The sequence below is a fragment of the Euphorbia lathyris genome, chromosome 2, assembly GCF_963576675.1.
Source record: "Euphorbia lathyris chromosome 2, ddEupLath1.1, whole genome shotgun sequence".
NCBI lineage: Eukaryota > Viridiplantae > Streptophyta > Magnoliopsida > Malpighiales > Euphorbiaceae > Euphorbia > Euphorbia lathyris.
The window spans coordinates 48,117,756-48,136,873 of record NC_088911.1 but is presented as its reverse complement, the minus strand read 5'-3'; the positions used below and the strand labels follow the sequence as shown (position 1 = coordinate 48,136,873).

Here is a 19,118-nt window from a genome sequence, read left to right as displayed (position 1 = left end):
GAGTTGCATGATTCAGTTTCCTTCTTTTAATGGCAGTTTATCTATTTCTTCCTGGTAAAGAGCGTGCGTTTCCTCTGTTTCTTAAGTTTGCTTAATGAACCCATGTTTCCTTCAAATTTAGGTTTTAGGGTTTCAAGAGCAAACTATAAAAGACCCCCGTACTTACCCGTTTCTCAATTTTAAGCCTTTTTGTATTTGTACGAGGCACCGACAATACAATGAAGCGAGTCAAGTTCGACTCTTTTGTTTCAATGAGTCGGCTCACATTGATACAGGCCTTGATGGGTCTTCTTCTGGTTTACTTGCTCTTTATGAGCCTTGAGCTTCCACTCGTTTTCAAAGCTGGTTATGGGTTTGAATATGGCTCTACTTCCGCCGATGGCTCTTTCGGCGATGCTTTGCCCAGGCCTTTACTCGCCGGAAATGATGAACTTCAGCTCACTTTATTTGAAACTCCTCCAGTCCTTCACCGTTCTCCTGAAAGGCGAATGCGAGAAAAGAGGACACTGTCGGGTCTTTTTTTCAACGGGACTATTTTCGATTCCACTGATGCTTCCGATGAATTCTCTGTGCTTCACAAGACGGCTAAGGAGGCGTGGCTTGCGGGGATTAAGCTATGGGGGGATTTGGAGTCCGGTAAAATTCAATTACGCTCTCGCAACGATACCAAAACCACCGACAATCGCACCGATCAGTGCCCGAATTCGATAGCTTTGTCCGGGTCGGATTTTTTGGCACGTAACCGGATCATAGAGCTCCCTTGCGGACTCACTCTGGGTTCCCACATAACGGTGGCGGCGATTCCGAGATGGGCTCACCCGGAAAAGGACCCCAAAATAGCGATTCTGAAGGAGGGGGAGGAGGAGTTGATGGTGTCACAGTTCATGATGGAGTTGCAGGGACTAAAGACCGTTGACGGGGAAGACCCGCCGAGAATTCTCCATTTTAATCCGAGATTGAAGGGTGATTGGAGTGGCAAACCCGTGATTGAGCAGAATACTTGCTATAGAATGCAATGGGGAAATGGGTTGAGGTGTGAGGGATGGAGCTCTCGGGCTGATGAGGAAACTGGTAAGTAAATTTGTCCTGGAATGCATTGTTATTGCTGCAAATTCATTCCAATTAATTTTATATTATAGTTTGAATATATAATAACTTGTCGTTTGTTAGTTTCGCTTTGAATAATTTATTTTCAAGTTAGGCATTTGTGTATATTATCTGAAAATGATGTATTGTCTCTTATTGCTTGTTATCTATCTTGTAATTGGCAGTCTTGGCTGGCATTGATGCATTATCCTTGTTTTTGACATGTTCTTGCGGCCTTTTTTTTAATCCTTTTGTAGTTTTAGTGTAGATGCTCAATTTGCTCTATTTATCCACCATCTGTCTCAATCTCATGTGTTTGTTCTTCAACTCTATATTTTTATTACATTGTTGGTGAGACTGATTGAGTTATTTGTGTATTTGAAGTCGATGGGCAGGTGAAATGCGAGAAATGGCTTCGAGATGATGATAGTAACTCCGAAGATTCGAGGGCCTCATGGTGGTTGAATAGGCTGATAGGACGGAAGAATAAGATCTTGTACAATTGGCCATTCCCCTTTTCTGAGGGCAAATTGTTTGTTCTTACTGTCAGTGCTGGCTTGGAAGGTTACCACATCAATGTTGATGGGAGACATATCACTTCTTTCCCCTATCGTACTGTGAGCAACTGCAAGAACTTACGAAATTCCTATTCCCTTGACAAATAGAGAACTGCTGAGCATCTTAATTTTTTGTTATGTTTATAGGGATTTGTTCTCGAGGATGCCACTGGATTATATTTGAACGGGGATGTGGATATGCATTCTGTTTTTGCTGCTTCTTTACCTTCCTCACATCCAAGCTTTTCACCGCAACAGCATCTTGAGATGTCTAGCAAGTGGCAAGCACCTCCAATCCTTGATGGGCAAGTGGAGCTTTTTATTGGCATTCTCTCTGCTGGCAACCATTTTGCGGAACGGATGGCTGTGAGGAAAACCTGGATGCAGCATAAGTTGATAAGATCTTCGGAAGTGGTCGCTCGGTTTTTTGTAGCTCTGGTGAGGATGGAAAAGGAATTCATACTTAGTTTTCCAAACCATTGAATCTCTTAAAACTATTATTAGTTGAAAATGTTAATAGTCACTGGAACACCATCTTTTGTTCAACAGCATGGAAGAAAGGAAATAAACATAGAGCTAAAGAAAGAAGCAGAGTATTTTGGTGATATTGTTATAGTTCCATACATGGATAATTATGACCTCGTTGTGTTGAAGACGGTTGCTATCTGTGAATATGGGGTGAGTGGTGAGGCAAGACGGACCATTGCTGCTTCTTCTTGTTTCTAGTTTCTTGTTTTTTTCTCAAGGTTGTATATCTAAAAGCTCGCTAAGTTGAACTGTATATATTGCCCTTCTTTTTTTTACTAGATCCGCGATGTAGCTGCAAAGTATATTATGAAGTGCGACGATGACACTTTTGTGAGGGTGGATGCTGTGATCAAAGAAGCAAAGCAGGTGCATGAAGATAGAAGTTTATATGTCGGAAACATGAACTACTACCACAAGCCTTTGCGCAGTGGTAAATGGGCTGTGACATTTGAGGTATATGTTCTGCAATTTTTCGGAAGATTACTGTACTTGTTTTGCTCTTGGTCGAATGTCGATGACATCATTATTTTATTCACAGATTTTCCCTGTTTTGGTTTGTGATGGGGTTGACATATCTAAGTCCAAGTCATAAGATAATGTGTCTGTTGCACATGATTCACTAACGAGTATTATTCAACCATGCATTTCAAGTCCGATTATAATTTGAACTATACTCTGTTTTAGTATTTGATAGAAATGTATGAATTTCATGATATGTTGCGGATTCCAAAACTAATTGCTGACAATATTTGTTCAACTGCTTGTAACTCAGGAATGGCCAGAAGAAGAGTACCCACCGTATGCCAATGGTCCAGGTTACATTGTGTCCTCCGACATTGCTGAATCTATAGTGGCAGACTTTCAAACTCATAAGTTGAGAGTATGTTAAATCGATACATCACTCCTTTTTCTTTCATCTGTCACGAATCTTTGTATGATTAATCTGAATGAATATGTGATTGGTGCAGTTATTTAAAATGGAAGATGTGAGCATGGGAATGTGGGTGGAAAAATTCAATAGTTCAAAACCCGTAGAGTACGTGCACAGCTTGAAATTTTGCCAGTTTGGATGCATAGAAGATTATAACACTGCTCATTACCAATCTCCAAGGCAGATGATATGCCTATGGGACAAATTACGCCAGGGAAACGCTCAATGCTGCAATATGAGATGACAGATGGCTAGATAGCGAAAGTAAAAAGTTTTGCAGATATAATAGTTCATCTCTGTACATATTCAGAAGGATTCAACATATGGTGGATTTCTGATCCTCATGGAGTAGAAAAGTTATTTTCTGTTTGTAGTTGTGAGGACAGAGACCAACTTCCCTGGTTGCTGTAGGATAATACTGTGGGAAAGGCAACAATGATGTTAGAGGTAGGGGAGGGGAAGAGAGAGGGGGTTATACTGCTGATTTTGTAAAATCTCAAGTGCAGGGGGGAAAACATAGGAGGATAGGAGTGGAAAGAATGAATTTTAGATGAAACTCTGAATATAGGTTTTCCCTGTATTTGTGGGAAAAATAGTCTCAAGTGATGTGAGACGATAATTATAGACATTGTTTATTTCTATTTTGTAATTATATTATTTTATAATGTCAACTGAGGAATGTGACATTCTAAGTATATGGCTGCCGCCAAAAAATGCATTTGATATGTAACAACTAACAACTTCTAACACCGTTGATGATGTGCGCCGCCTAGGGTTTCCTCATGTCAGACTTGAGGGTTGTGTATTTGCCTCCGCCGTTAGCAGTATCTGTTTTTCTCCGTGCATGATGGAAGACAATTTTGCAAAACTAGCCTAAAGCCTAGACGAGGGTGATGAACTACTTGTGGATTAGGGTACCGAAGGAATTGATAACTTCCTGAATGGTTTTTGTCTGGTCGGCCATTCCCATTTCCTCACTGATGAAACAATCAAGTTTCGGAAGGGCATAAGGATTCGTGACTTAGGGGGAGGCATGTTTATGTTCCAACTATATTATGCCCTTGATGTTGGTGTGAAAAGAGTTATGGAAGGAGCCCCCGGACTTTTGATGGACTTCTAACTCTACACCATCTACAACAAGGTGATGTGCCATCAACTGTTCCCCTATTGTGGATGTTCTTGTGGGTGTAGGTGCATGAGGTACCAATCAAATTTATGTTGTTATCGGTTGGGAAATTATTTGGTCAGTTTTTGGGGGAAGTTTGTGGAATATGACGTTAAGAATAATTCTAGTGGGTGGAAAAGTTGTATGCGAATAAAAGTCTAGATTGATGTTCGTGTCCTCTTGAAATGTTGGAAGAAACTCAAACTGCATTCGGAAACCTCAATTGCATTGCAGTTCAAGTACGGGATTCCAAATGCCTGTGATATATGCTATTTGTGTGGTCTCTTTGGGCGTAGTGACTCTCTCAGTGTTCACGTTTTACCATCCTAGAAGGAGAGCTCAAGCTTGCACGGGGTAAGTGGATCTGGGGGCTATTAAAAGAAGATATGGGCAACAATGTGATCCTAGGAAGACGTAACGGAACTGTTGATGAAATGGTAGCCGACTCAAACAACTTGGCCAATATTGAGGATAACGAAGAGAAGAAAAGGAAGCGTGCGGCTCAAGTTACTAGGAAATTGAAGGATGGGGACAATATTATGAACACAGGAAGTGATACAACAAAGCTAGCTAGGGCCTAAGCTAGCACTAATATATCGGCCGAGTCTATGGAGGAGCCCCGTCGAGGGCAATGATAGGTGTTTCGTGGAATTGACAGGGCCTCAGCAACCCCCGTCAATGATCGCTTTGAATAACTTGGCCAAATCTTGCAAACTGTCATTCATTTTTCTCATGGAAACTTTAGCTCATTTAAATAAAATTGAGTAGCTAAAGTGTGTTTTAAATTTTCAACGTTACTTTGTAGTTGATCAAGAAGGTCGTAGTGGCAGCTTAACTCTTATTTGGAATAATAAGGTTGACATTTCTATTTTGTCGTTCTCTAAATCACATATTGACTTTACTATCTCCACTTCAGACTGTATTACATGTAGATGCATGAGTTTTTATGGACAACCGGACGTGAGTATTAGACACCTATCTTAGAACTTGCTTCGTGAGCATAAACCTCGTTCCCCCTTCATGTGGTGTGTGATCGGTGACCGTAATGATCTATTATTTGTGTCAGACAAGAGGAGAAGAGCTCTATGAAGGAAAATAGACAAATCTAGGCACAACAGAAATATAAAATTTTATCTATTTTATGTATTTTCCTTTCCCAAGATCCGTTAATCGTTATTTCATATCAAAAGGGATTAAACATATGTACATTTTCTGACGAACTATCTACAGTTACAAACATAGTGCCCACATGGATATCAACCGCCAATCACGATCACAAACAAAAACAAAATCAAAAGGTTAGTAATCAACCGATTAAAACAATCAAGTGTAGATTGTCTCTAACGGTATCCACACGAACTAAGAAACGAACGAACTAGATGAGTAATTTATCGAGTGAGGTTTGGGAAGAATTTTTCTCTTCCCTTTTTCTCTTGGCTGAAATCTCTATAGGGGTCTATTTATAGTGTTCCATTCCCTAACCCTAATCCAATTAGGTTTAAATTGATTAATTAAAATTCTAATCATATTAGGTTTTGTAATTAAATAAATAAAAATAATTAACATTATCCACATATAAATATATAATTAATAATTCTTATCCAATTAGAATATTTATACGTATATATTTATGTTAGGATAATAATAGTTAGACATATAATTACATTATACTCACTGATTAATATGATCTCATAATTAATTTAACCATAACTATAATCCAATTATAATTACCTAGATAAATTAATTAGTCCAATTACCCCATATATATAGGGTGTTGTTAAACCCAGCCCCAAATTCCCACCCCTAGCCCTGTGAAAGGACGAAAATGCCCTTTCATGGGTTTTGGGAGGGGAATTTCTATTTTTTTTACCAATTCGACACGCGGGCGTGTGGCCATCACGCCTCACCTCGCGGTCGGGCGTACAGATATCACGCCTCACCGTGTGGTTGGACGTGATAGCCTCACGCCTCACCGCAAGGTCGGGCATGTGGCTGTCACGTCCGACCACGCGATGAGGCGTGAGGCTATCACGTCCGACCACACGGTGAGGCGTGATAGCCGCACGCCCGCGTGTCGGATTGGCAAAAAAATAGCTTTTTTATCCCGTAAATAGTTCGTTAAACCCGTAAATAGTCCGTTAAACCCGTAAATAGTCCGTTAAACCCGTAAATAGGCCGTTAAACCCGTAAATAGGCCGTTAAACCCGTAACTACAGAATTGTACTTAAAACAAAAAAATAATATAAGTTAATTAATAAATATTATTAATCACAACATATAAAACTAATATAATCTAGTCCAAGCCTTTCTCCTTTCAGCGTATAGATTCTCCAAGTGACGAACACTCTGATGACAAAATAAACGCCATTGGGTGGCAATGGGAGGCACTGAAAACGCAGGATGTAAATAAAGACGTATGTAGTGACGATAACTCCCCAAATGACAAATCACAATCTCTCGCTCTGGTGGTCTTCCATCGTCCGAACGCATCGACAGTATAGTGCAACATCCTAATTATTGTGTAGTAAAGAGAAAAATTACTGCGTTCAATACAGATGCAGCAGCAAATAAGTCATCCGGACTCACCATCCAGTGAGACTCACCACAACCCGCTCCTACCCATTTAATACGTGTGAGGACAGCATCAAATCCGTTCCCGTACATTGGCGCATACAGATCACGGTTTGCCCGCATCTCATTCTCTATGAGCACTCTCATCAGCTTCCACTCCTCTTGGTTATAAATGATGGCATCGGCTAAAACACGAAATCCACAGTTACCATCTGCTACAACATCATGGAATCCAGTAATAAATGGTACGATGAGACCTTGAACCCGATGTAAATGGTGGTAACCGGCGATATCCGCATCAAATCCGACTGAAAATATTAATATATGAAATTTATCAATAAAAATATATTTACTTTAACTTCAACATATATATAAATGAAATAAAATATACCCGACATCTGGCTGTTATGCATAGATGAGGATGAGGAACGGCCTCGACTACGACTACTCCTCGAACCTGAGGACCGTGCTCGACCTCGTGGTGCCTGACTGTACTCCCATGCACTCGGATTACGTTTTGTTGATGAATTTCCCTTTGGTCTACCCCTAACAGTGTCTTTGACCTCAGGTTCTTTGAAGCCACTTTGTTCCGGGTTTATCTGATCATGAATCATCATCAATATGCTACGCACCATTGAAGGATCTAATTTTTCAACCTTTTCCACAAGAGATTGAAAAAATCGGTGATCCTCAGACCCGTCAGCATATACTGGAGTAGTAACTGGTATGTCACTCAACCCTTCAAACGTAAGAGATCTCCAAAAAGGATGGATGCGGTCAACACGGACCGATTCATTTGTGTCAATATATGTTTTAAGCTCACATGCACACGGAATGCCATGAGTCATGGGCAACACGCATCCGCATTCACTTACCACATCTATACTCATTCCGTGCATACGCTTGAGCTCATCATTTAGTACAGCCAAGCAGTAATGTGAAACGTGTAAGTCGAGATACGCGAAAGGTTCTCCACAGTGATTCACCGCAGATCTTCTTCTCGAGTCCTCGAGTGAGTATCTGATTATATACAATGAAGGATTACAAAACTAATGTATTAAATTTTAAAAGATTAAAGCAAATAACAGAATAAATGTCTTACTTGATCGCCTCGATCTGAGCCTCAATGTCCTTGTGCACCTTCGCCCACACTGTATCGAGTGCACCAGTAGATGAATTCAACCACTGTTTCAACTGTGCATGTGAACTCTCCACTCGACAGGTTGTGGTGTTTCCTAAGTGCAACACCTTGTTCGTCCATGCTCGACAAAACTTCTCTTTATGCACTAGCCATGTGGTCTCCATGTAATCTATCATATAAGGCCAGTTGCCAGTAGTATTCTTCATGGCTACCACTGCCGCCTCATATTCGGCTACTGTCGGGGCTTCAATTATACGTTTCCATTTGGAATTCTTAAAAATTTCACCAAACTTCTTCATTCCACTCAACTTGCCTACTCTATCCTCCACGTCTTTATTAATATGCCATGTGCACAATAAATGATGACTATGAGGAAATACCTCACGAACCGGCCTCATCAGTTCTAACTCCCGGTCTGTAGCAATGGTTGTCGGATGCACATCAGGTTGGAGCAAAAGCTTCAATTTTTGTAACACCCACATATAACTACCCTCGGTTTCATCCTTCATGATTGCATAGGCGATCAAGAAGTTTTTGTTTGAAGGCGTCATTCCAATGATTTCAAAGAATGGCATCTTATACTTGTTTGTTTTATATGTTGAATCCATACCAACAAACAAGTAATAAGATCGGAACAGTGTGATCGATGTTGGATGTGCCATAAATAAGTGAGTCACGACATTGCTGCTCGGCACCGCTTACATCCAATGTATATAGTCCTTATCTATAGCAAGCCGATAAAACTGACCGATTACATCCCGACCCTCAAAGCTCTCAGTCCTGATTTTCTCCCTGTAATTATAGATATGTCTTTGTGTCGGGCAATCCTCCAGATGTTTTTCTTTGATTGCAGCAAAAATAGCACAAGGCTTAGCTTGAGCTGAACTCATTTCACGAACAAGTTTTTTGGAAGCCGGGCTTAGTCCGCTCATCTATCTGTAGCCCCGACGATATACAGCCAACTGATGACAGTGCTGTCCTCTATCTCCAGGAATCCCATTCACCACCCAACCGCCCAATTCAGCGATTTTCATAACGTTTATCTGGAATTTGCAACCACAGAACTTTGTTTTTGTATTCTTCCGTAGTATAACATCCATATCCATATCATTTTTCCTTTTATAATTCTTAACACCACGAGCACATTTAACCAATATCCACTTGGACTTGCGCCCCGTCTTGTGCGACGCTGTGGTTAACTCGAACCCGATCCCAATTTCCGTCTGTTTTGCCCAGTTAACAGCTTCATGATATGTTTGAAACGTTTGTTTGGGAAAAAACTGCGAGCTGTAATCTATGCCGTTTCCGTCAAATTCTTCCCACGAAACCTCCTGTAAATGATAAATAACGAACATTACATTCCAAAACGTGACATTTCTACAGCGTTTCGGTGTCTAAACCCGAAAAACAGCCACAAATATGCTCGGGCGTGTGAGTATCACGCCCCACCTCATGGCGGGGCGTATGAACATCACGCCCCACTTCATGGTGAGGTGTGTGGCTATCACGCCCCACCACATGGTGGGACGTGATACTCATACGCCCCACCATGAGGTGGGGCGTGATACTCACACGTCCGAGTGCCGAACCAGATTTTTTTTTTCAATTCAAATTACAGAAATGCAAGGAAGTTAAATCGGAAAAATACCTCGAATTCGGACGTAGCATCACTCCCGTCTACTCTCGGTGATCACGGATTATCTTCCATCAAATGTGTTGTCTTTGATTCGGATGAAAATGTATTTGGGAGACTTTGAGAGAGTTTGGGAGGGATTCAAATTTTCAGTTTTTGTTCAAAGGGCGGTTAGGTCTTTTTCTGGGGCTGGAAGTGTGAATATGGGGCTGGGTTTAGTAACCCACTATATATATATCAATTTCGGCCCCCTAGGATTCACTCTCTAAATATCGTTCTGTCCTTCGGTCTTAATTTTGTGTGTGACCCATTAGGTTCTTACCACTACTAGCCATATATATTTATTGGAATTAATTTAACCGAATCAATTTCAACTAAACATATAACAGAATGAGTGCGCAGACTGTTATTGGCAGAATCGTCACATTCTTCCAAAGCGATAAGAAGTCAGGTTGATACTGACGTTTACATTTCCGTATTAGGTCTAGTATAATTCGATCCTTCATCAGCTATATCCTTAAATGAATCCATAACTATGGAATTTGTCAACTACATATTATGAGACGTTTGTTTTACTTGTCCAAGTAGAATTAACCCTGAATAGATAAGTTAAGTGAAATCTCCATTTCCACTCTTAACTATATCACCTTGCAAGGATTTCAAATTAATTCTCCAGAATAAGCCATGGATATATCTCCCATTTATCAAGAGTCACGAATTCTCAATCTAACGTTAACTACCTCGCAGTTGCTTTATGTGATACCCAACGCTTGTCCTCACACATCCTAGAGTCCTTTATGTTATGGATCGTGTTCGGACAGAGTCTAAGTATCACAATCCACAATCCGGAATCACTAATTAACGATTGTTTGAGTATGAGAATTACTTATACCTACTAATACCTATGAGACGAAACATGTGATATTAGCTAAATCCATCCATCTTGTTATCTCAAGTCGGTCTCCAATCCTAATGAACTCCTTCACCGGATCCATGTAACTGCCTAGATATTTGAATATCTAAAGCTTGTGAGCTCAGCTTTCTGTTCATAACATAAGACATTATTACATGCAAGTCTCAACAATATTATGTTAATCCCTAAACATCTTACTTGACTTGGGGGCAATTTAAATTTATCAACTTATTAGTTTAAAATAATAAAGTACAATGTCACATTTCATACTTGTATGAACACTTTATGATTATTTACATAAAATTGAGATTCTTTTTTTATTTAACTTCTTTACTTGTGATAAAAGATCAATGCTTTTATATATATAGTTAAACATATTATATCTCATAAAACAAATGATAAAGAACAATTCATTTATAAATATTTATATCCTAAAATAATTTTCTATAATACATAAACCCCCAATTTTCTGATACTATGCGTTTAACATATGCCAAAAAACCCCAAATTTTCATGAACCAAATTTTCATGAAAGAGAATTTGGGCTTATTCCCCATGAACAGTTCAAATGGAGTAGATCTAGCAGATTTGGTGGGTACTCGATTTAAGGTAAATAGGGCGGATCTGGATAGTGATATATAGATTAATTAGAGCAATGTCGTTTTACTTGTTAGCTTGGCGTTTTGGGTATTTGAATAAGTTAAGAGTCTGTTAAATGAAGTTACAGGTGTCCTGTTTTCCTTATTCTGTTGTAGTGGTCTCCAGGTTAGAAGGGTCATATATTCTCTATAATGAGCTCATACCTTTCTCATGAACGAAATCAGCTAAGTTTTTCTCTCTCTCAAATATCCCTTTCTTCTTTTAGAAAATTGTCTGGTATCATCTGGTATCAGAGCTTCCTTCCTTCCCTGTGAAAATTATCCCGCCATATCCAAACTCCATCTTCTCTCATAGCAGATGGAACTAGGTCTCAAGAGCTTAAAAAGATTGAAGACAATCTGAAATCGATGGTGAAAAGCATGTTCGTCGAGAACAATAAACGACAGGAGCAACTTATTGAAGAAAATAACAAACGAATGGAGGAGATGATGATGAGGCAGCAAGGTTCCATTGTTGAAGAACTCAAGACCTTTCTCAACACTGTGAACACTTCTTCTTCTTCTTCTTCTTCTTCTTCTAATCATCATACAGTCAACTTAGGCCCAAACTCAGAACAACCCTATCACCTATCCACCAGATTTGCTAAAGTTGATTTTCCCCGTTTTGATGGTTCAGAACTCGAAGGCTGGTTGTTCAGGTGTGAGCGTTTTTTTCAGATTGACAATACCCCAGCTGAGTCCAAGGTGAAACTAGCTTCGCTTCATTTAGAAGGCATGGCACTGGAATGGCACCAGTCATTCCTAAGGAGCAGAGGGAGACTTGCAGAACCTCCATGGAATGAATATCTAACCGCCATTAAAGGTAGATTCGGAGTACGAGTCTATGAGGATCCAATGGCAGATCTCAAGAGGCTCACCCAGACTGGAACACTCTTGGATTATCTGGAGGCGTTTGATTCCTGCTCACACAAGGTAACCTTATCTGAAGAAAACATTTTAAGTTGTTTCCTTAGTGGGCTAAAGGATGAAATTGGTCTTCCATTGCAAATGCTTAGTCCAAAAACCTTGCAACAAGCTTATGCACTTGCTAGGATACAAGAAAATTACTTGAATACAGTTAAGATAGGGAGAAGCATTGTCAGTAATAAGCCACAATTTTCTGCTGGAACTTCTACAACCATTACCCCATATAAACCTCACCCACCCTTACTACCAACTCCATATGTCCCTAAATTACTACCAGCACCTCTTAATACCACCTCTAAACCAGTTAACCAAAACATTACTAAACCTCAATATCAGCAACCCAAAGCTCGTCGGTTAACTGAGGCAGAACTGGCTGATAAACGAGCTAAGAATTTGTGCTTTTGGTGTGACGAGAGGTTCACTCCTGGCCATCAGTGCAAGAAGAAATACCTACACACCATTTTGGTACAGGAATGCCCTGAAGAAGGAGTGGAAGAAACCATTGAAGATGAGGTTCATCAGGAGGAAGTACCACTTATTTCTCTATGTGCAATGGGGGGAATTACAGGTGGGTCACTTCAAACCATGAGACTGGTTGGTAAATTTAAGAAGAAGGCACTACACATCCTTATTGACTCAGGCAGCACATTAAACTTCTTGGATCTCACAGTGATGAAGGGGTTAGGGTATGCATTGAAAAGCATTGATCCAATTAAGATCACAGTTGCTAATGGGCAAATAATGCAGTGCTCCTTGGTTTGTGAAGGATTTCAGTGGGAAATGCAGGGTCAGAAATTTGAAGCAGACTTTTTGGTTATGACTTTGGGAGGTTGTGAGATGGTTCTAGGAGTCCAGTGGTTGATCACCTTGGGAGACATCATGTGGAACTTCAATTCTCTTAATATGACCTTTAAGGTTGGAGGAAATAACCATAGTTTGCAGGGCATTACTTCTACACAGGTGAAGGTAATATCCGAAAGTAATATGCTGAGAATGCTGCATCATGGCCACACAGCATATTTGGCTCAGGTTCAGAAAACTTCTGATTCATCGGAGGTGCAAGGAGTCCCTGAGGCATTAGACCCTTTACTGCAAGAGTTCCACTCCCTGTTTAACAAAATCACTATTCTTCGGCCAATGAGAACACATGACCACATGATACCATTGATGGAAGGAGCCACCCCAGTTAACATTAGGCCTTATAGGCACTCAGCTTTACAGAAGGATGTCATTGAGGCCATGATCTAGGAGATGTTGGATAATGGGACTATTAGACACAGTGTTAGTCCTTTCTCTTCTCTAGTGGTGTTAGTCAAGAAAAAAGACAACACATGGAGGATGTGCATTGATTACAGGGAGCTTAATGGCAAAACAGTGAAGGACAGGTTCCCAATTCCCATTATTGAGGAGTTACTTGATGAATTGCATGGAGCTACAATTTTTACAAAGATTGATCTCACATCAGGGTACTATCAAATCCGAATGCACCCATCAGATATCCACAAAACAGCTTTCAGGACACATGAGGGCCACTATGAATTTGTGGTGATGCCATTTGGGTTAACCAATGCCCCATCCACTTTTCAGAGCCTAATGAATCACATCTTTAAAGACTATCTCAGGAAGTTTGTTCTGGTGTTTTTTGACGATATCTTGGTCTATAGCAGAGACATGGACACCCATGTCCAACACCTTCGTTGGGTATTTTTGAAATTAGAAGAACATCAATTGTTAGCTAAAAGAAGTAAGTGTGTCTTTGGCAGTCATTCAGTTGAATATCTTGGACATGTGATACATGGTGATGGAGTGTCTACGGATCCGAGAAAGATAGAGGCAGTAGCCAATTGGCCAATTCCATCTAACATCAAACAACTAAGAGGGTTTTTGGGCTTAACGGGTTATTACAGGCGTTTCATTAGGCAATATGGTGTGATTAGTAAGGCCCTCACAGACCTGCTCAAAAAGGATAGTTTTGTTTGGACTGATGAAACTACAGCAGCATTTCAAACTTTAAAGTTGGTTCTGACTAGTGCTCCAGTTCTGGCCTTACCATCGCCTCACAAGACTTTTGTGATTGAAACAGATGCCTGTGATGTTGGCATTGGAGCTGTTTTGATGCAGGACCTCCATCCAATTGCTTACATTAGCAAAGCTTTGGCTCCTAGGCACCAGACTCTATCAGTTTATGAAAAAGAGTTGCTAGCAGTTGTTTACGCTGTGAAGCGTTGGGATCATTATGTGGCACACAGGAAGTTTCTCATTAAAACTGATCATAAAAGCCTCAAGTTCCTATTGGAGCAACGAATCACTACTAGTCATCAACAAAAATATATTGCAAAGCTGTTTGGGTATGATTTCGAAATCTCTTACAAGTAAGGGAAAGAGAACATAGCTGATGATGCCTTATCTAGACTCCCTGCAGCAGAACTTGCTGCTCTTACGGTTTCTACTCCAGCCCATAGTTTACTTCCGGAAGTAGAGCTTAGTTGGGCCCAAGATCCAAAATTGAAGGTTCTCATTGAAACATTACAGTCTGGTTCTCTTGGTCAGGGTCCTTACACTTGGAGGGATTCTATACTACGAAGAAAAGGAAGGCTGGTGGTTGGAGATAATGCTGAATTGAAAAAAAAATTGCTCAAGTTAGTGCATGATTCATCAGGTGGTGGTCATTCTGGAATGCAAGCAACTTACAAGAGATTGCAACAACTTTTCTACTGGAAAGGAATGGAGAGGGATGTAAGAAATTACATAAGAGGTTGCATTGTGTGCCAAACTTGCAAGTACGAAACTACAAGCGTTCCAGGAAAATTGCAACCCTTGCCAATACCAGAAGGAATATGGACTGACATTAGCATGGATTTCATCGAGGGGTTACCGAAGATTAAGGGAAAAGAGGTCATTATGGTGGTGGTAGACAGGCTGAGTAAATATGCTCACTTCCTCAGCCTAGGACATCCTTATACAGCTACTGAAGTGGCTCAACTCTTTCTTGATAATATATTCAAGCTCCATGGAATGCCGGCCTCCATAGTATCAGATAGGGATCCAATTTTTGTTAGTAGTTTTTGGACTGAAATGTTTAAACTACAAGGAGTGGAGCTGCTGAAATCAACTGCTTACCACCCCCAAACAGATGGTCAAACGGAGGTGGTTAACAAGTGTTTAGAAACTTATTTGCGTTGTATGTCTCATGAAAATCCTAAACAGTGGGTGAAATGGCTTTCTCTGGCCGAATGGTGGTACAACACTAGTTTTCACACTGCTATACAAATGACCCCTATGAGGCAGTCTATGGGAGGCCACCTCCGCTATATATTCCCTATTACCCTGGAGACTCCAATGTGGAATCGGTAGAACAACTATTGCTGGACAGAGAAGTGGCCTTGCAGGTGATGAAATTTCAGTTGCAGAAAGCTCAACACCGCATGAAGCAACAAGCTGACACCCACCGCTCAGAGAGAGAATTTGCCATTGGGGATTGGGTCTTTGTGAAGTTACAGCCTTATAGACAGCAGTCTGTGGTTCAACGCCAAAACCAAAAACTATCTCCCTTGTACTATGGTCCTTATCAGGTTGAAGATAGAATTGGCCGGGTCGCTTATAAGCTTCAATTACCAGCTGGTACTACTGTGCACCCCGTTTTTCATGTCTCGCAACTGAAGAAGAAGATATCTGAAGCAGTGGTGGTTTCAACCGAACTTCCTGGCAACTACATTCAACCTCCAGCTCCTGCAGTGATTCTGGATCGGAAGATGGTGAAGAGAGGCAATAGAGCTGCCACCAAGGTTCTGGTTCAGTGGACAGACAAGGGACCAGATGAGGCCACTTGGGAATTTGCTTATGATTTGGCTCAGAGGTTCCCTGACTTTGACCTTGAGGATAAGGTTCCTTAAAGGGGAGTGAGTTGATATATGGATTAATTAGAGCAATGTCGTTTTACTTGTTAGCTTGACGTTTTGGGTATTTGAATAAGTTAAGAGTCTGTTAAATGAAGTTACAGGTGTCCTGTTTTCCTTATTCTGTTGTAGTGGTCTCCAGGTTAGAAGGGTCATATATTCTCTGTAATGAGCTCATACCTTTCTCATGAATGAAATCAGCTAAGTTTTTCTCTCTCTCAAATCTCCCTTTCTTCTTTTAGAAAATTGTCTGCTTAGTCAGTTAGGGCTGGTTGGACAGTTTCTTGAGGCCAGTTTGCACTGCCTGTTCGCATCAGAACACCACCCACTTAAACTGCATTTGAAACCTACCTGACCCCACCTAGGAAGTTCTCTTTCCGCATGGAGAACGACTAACTCCGAGAGACTGGTTTCATGCACAAGGTCTGTAAAAACCAGAGTCACTATGATGATACCGATTTTTGCTCATGTCTCATGCAGAATGTAGGCTTTATGGAGCGCTGGGGTTTCAATTATAAACAATGATTCATGAGGTGTAATCTGGATTGTTAGTGGAGGACAACAACTTTAATGCTGATGGAAGTCAGATTGGTTCTAGTGATGTTAAAGAGGCGAAGGCAAAGTTTAATACATTATTGTTGCAGGAAGACGACGTTTAGAGGCAACACTAAGAGCCTATGGTTATAGGGGACGATAAGAACAATCGATACTTCCACTGAATTGCTTCATCGAGAAAGAAACATAAAATGATCACTAGAATCCAGAGGGCTGATGGGTCTTGAGCGGAGGAACACTCAGAATTGAAACATGTTGTTTCTAACTATTTTTCCAATCTTTTCATCGATGATAATGATGATAGGTCCTGAATCTTGATTTTGTTAATCCATGTGTCTCTCCTGATATGAATGAGAATCTGGCGGCTCCTTTCTCTATTGCTAAATTTTGAGAAGCATCTTTTGCCATGCACCCTGATAAGTCCCTAGAACTGGATGGCCTGACCCGACCTTCTTTTAACATTTCTATAAATCTATAAGGGAAGACTTGTTTATCAGCTGCAACGGTTGCCTGCAATCTGGTACTTTTCCTCCTCGTCTCTCCAATATAAATGTGGTCCTTATCCCAAAAGTGGAAAGTCCCGAGTCTATAAAAGATCTCCGCCCTATGTCACTCTGTAATGTCATTTACAACATTTTAGTGAAAGTTATTACTAACAGGCTGAAGACCTTCTTTCCGATTATTTTTGAGGAGCAATCAACTTTTATCTTTGGACATTTGATTACTGACAATGTTATTATGGCTTTCGAACTCATTCATTCTATGAAACGAAAGGTCAAAGGTAAAGAAGGTGATGTGGACTTCAAGATAGACATTACTAAGGCCTCTGACCACATTAAATGATCCTATCTGAGTAGGATTATGCTCCAACTTGGTTTGCATCAAAAGTTTGTTGACAATTATGCTTTCTGTTACCTATATGCGGTATCATTTCATGCTGAATGGAGAAGTGGTTGATACGATTGTCCCAAGCTGAAATCTATAAAAATAAAGATTCTATTTGTTTTACTTGTTTCATTATTTTAACGTTCCTAAATGATGTTATTTTTACGCATGTGATGCATAGATGGCAGTTTTTTCTTGCCTTTAATTGAAGCTAAAATCTAACTTTCATTTCATTGTTCATTGATATTGGTTGTAGCATTATTGTAGCTAGAATCATATTTCGATTTCATCTTTTGTTTGATCGAATTGCAAGTTATTTTTCGACAAAGTTTTTTAAATATCTAATCCATTGAAATTAGAATTTCGATCATATTGTATTTGATGAATTCATTTTCTAAGTACATTTGTATGTATTAGAATTGCCATTTCTTTTATTTCTTTGTTTTTTTTTTTTTTGTGATACTTGCATTTTGTTTGAACTAGTTTTGTGTTGGAATCTTTTGGAATAGAAACTGAAATAGTTTAAAGAAGGTAGATTGTTATTAGATATATAAAAATCTAAAGCAGAGATTTTTTTTCTATCATCTATTCTGTCAAAGAAGAAACCTAATATATATTTCTTTTTCTATAGATTTTAATATTTTGGAATGTTGAAAAAATGTATTTTTTGAATATTGATTTTACTTTTGACAAATTAGAAATAGGTAATCTATATTTTATGGTATTTATTCTGTGATATTTAGGTGAAATCTAGCTTAAATTTATAGCTGCTTTGACCTTGTGAAATGTTTATCTAGAAAGAAGGCACTTCCAATGAGAATAAAAACACTGGGGCATTAAAGCTTCTTGAGGATATATAAATTAAAGAACCTTTTATAGTGAAAGTGATTATATATATATATACTCTCTTTCTTTCTACAAAGAATCTCATTCCCATCGCTCTATCTTGTTTTTAATAATTTCATCATTATTCCTCTATATATGCTCAATTTCTAATCTTCTCCTTTTATTATGATAATCTTAATTAATTAGCTCACTTTACTCCCTTTATCATATTCCCACTTTCAGATAACAACTGATTAGAAAAAGAATCTCTATACTTTTTCTGATATACAAAACATAAAAGACAAATAACTTGCAACTATGTTCACCCAATCTACACTACACAAACTCACCTGTAGTCTTCTGCACATACATTCATACATTAAATACTTCTTTTTCTCACAAATTGAATTCATCAATACAATTATTTTCTTATGAAAGTAGTGATGAATCTAGAACCCCCAAATCATCAGAAATAAGCATCCCAATAAATACATCAAAAGAGTACCTGCAATCAACAATATCTTATTAGTTAAATAAATCATGAGTTAAAACATAGATTTATACAGGGAAAATCAAAATAAATACCTGTTTGGAGAGTTGATCCATGACTGTATCCAAAAAAACAATCAGAAGTAGTGTTAAAGGCAGTAGGACAATTACAAACAAAAGAATTGTAAGCTCCACCATAACCACAAACACCATTACTCCTTTCACAATCACCACAAGAACTAGGATAATCATTATAAACATTAAACTTATACTTAACTGCTATCCCATACTTCCAATTTTCCGGGTTAGCTTCCTGCCCATTAAAGCTATAAAACCCAGAATAAGAACTACATTCCAGCTTCTGCAAATCCATTTCGA

At 39.4% G+C, this 19,118-nt stretch overlaps 2 protein-coding genes across 2 annotated transcripts in view; one reads left to right on the top strand and one right to left on the bottom strand.

Annotated features, from left to right (window-relative positions):
• LOC136218092 (hydroxyproline O-galactosyltransferase GALT6-like) lies at positions 1 to 3,820 on the top strand. The gene is made up of 7 exons (XM_066004845.1): positions 1 to 1,071; positions 1,471 to 1,703; positions 1,791 to 2,081; positions 2,193 to 2,321; positions 2,451 to 2,624; positions 2,944 to 3,051; positions 3,140 to 3,820. Exons 1-7 carry the CDS (start codon positions 219 to 221, stop codon positions 3,344 to 3,346), a joined length of 1,995 nt encoding a protein of 664 aa, XP_065860917.1. The 5' UTR covers positions 1 to 218; the 3' UTR covers positions 3,347 to 3,820.
• A 14,633-nt stretch (positions 3,821 to 18,453) lies between these two features.
• Positions 18,454 to 19,118, bottom strand: part of LOC136220405 (putative RING-H2 finger protein ATL21C) — a 1,280-nt gene continuing 615 nt past the window's right edge. The window contains exons 1-2 of the mRNA XM_066008226.1: positions 18,837 to 19,118; positions 18,454 to 18,756 (exon numbers count right to left, since the gene is read on the bottom strand). The exon at positions 18,837 to 19,118 is cut by the window's right edge and continues 615 nt beyond it. Of these exons, the coding sequence (XP_065864298.1) occupies positions 18,701 to 18,756; positions 18,837 to 19,118 (338 nt within the window). The 3' untranslated portion in view covers positions 18,454 to 18,700. The remainder of the gene's footprint in view (positions 18,757 to 18,836) is intronic.

Coding starts and splice junctions, on each gene's coding strand:
- LOC136218092 (XM_066004845.1), top strand. CDS start 219: ATGAAGCGAGTCAAGTTCGACTCTTTTGTTTCAATGAGTCGGCTCACA. Junction 2,082..2,192: donor CTCGGTTTTTTGTAGCTCTG/GTGAGGATGGAA, acceptor TTTGTTCAACAG/CATGGAAGAAAGGAAATAAA. Junction 2,625..2,943: donor AATGGGCTGTGACATTTGAG/GTATATGTTCTG, acceptor CTTGTAACTCAG/GAATGGCCAGAAGAAGAGTA.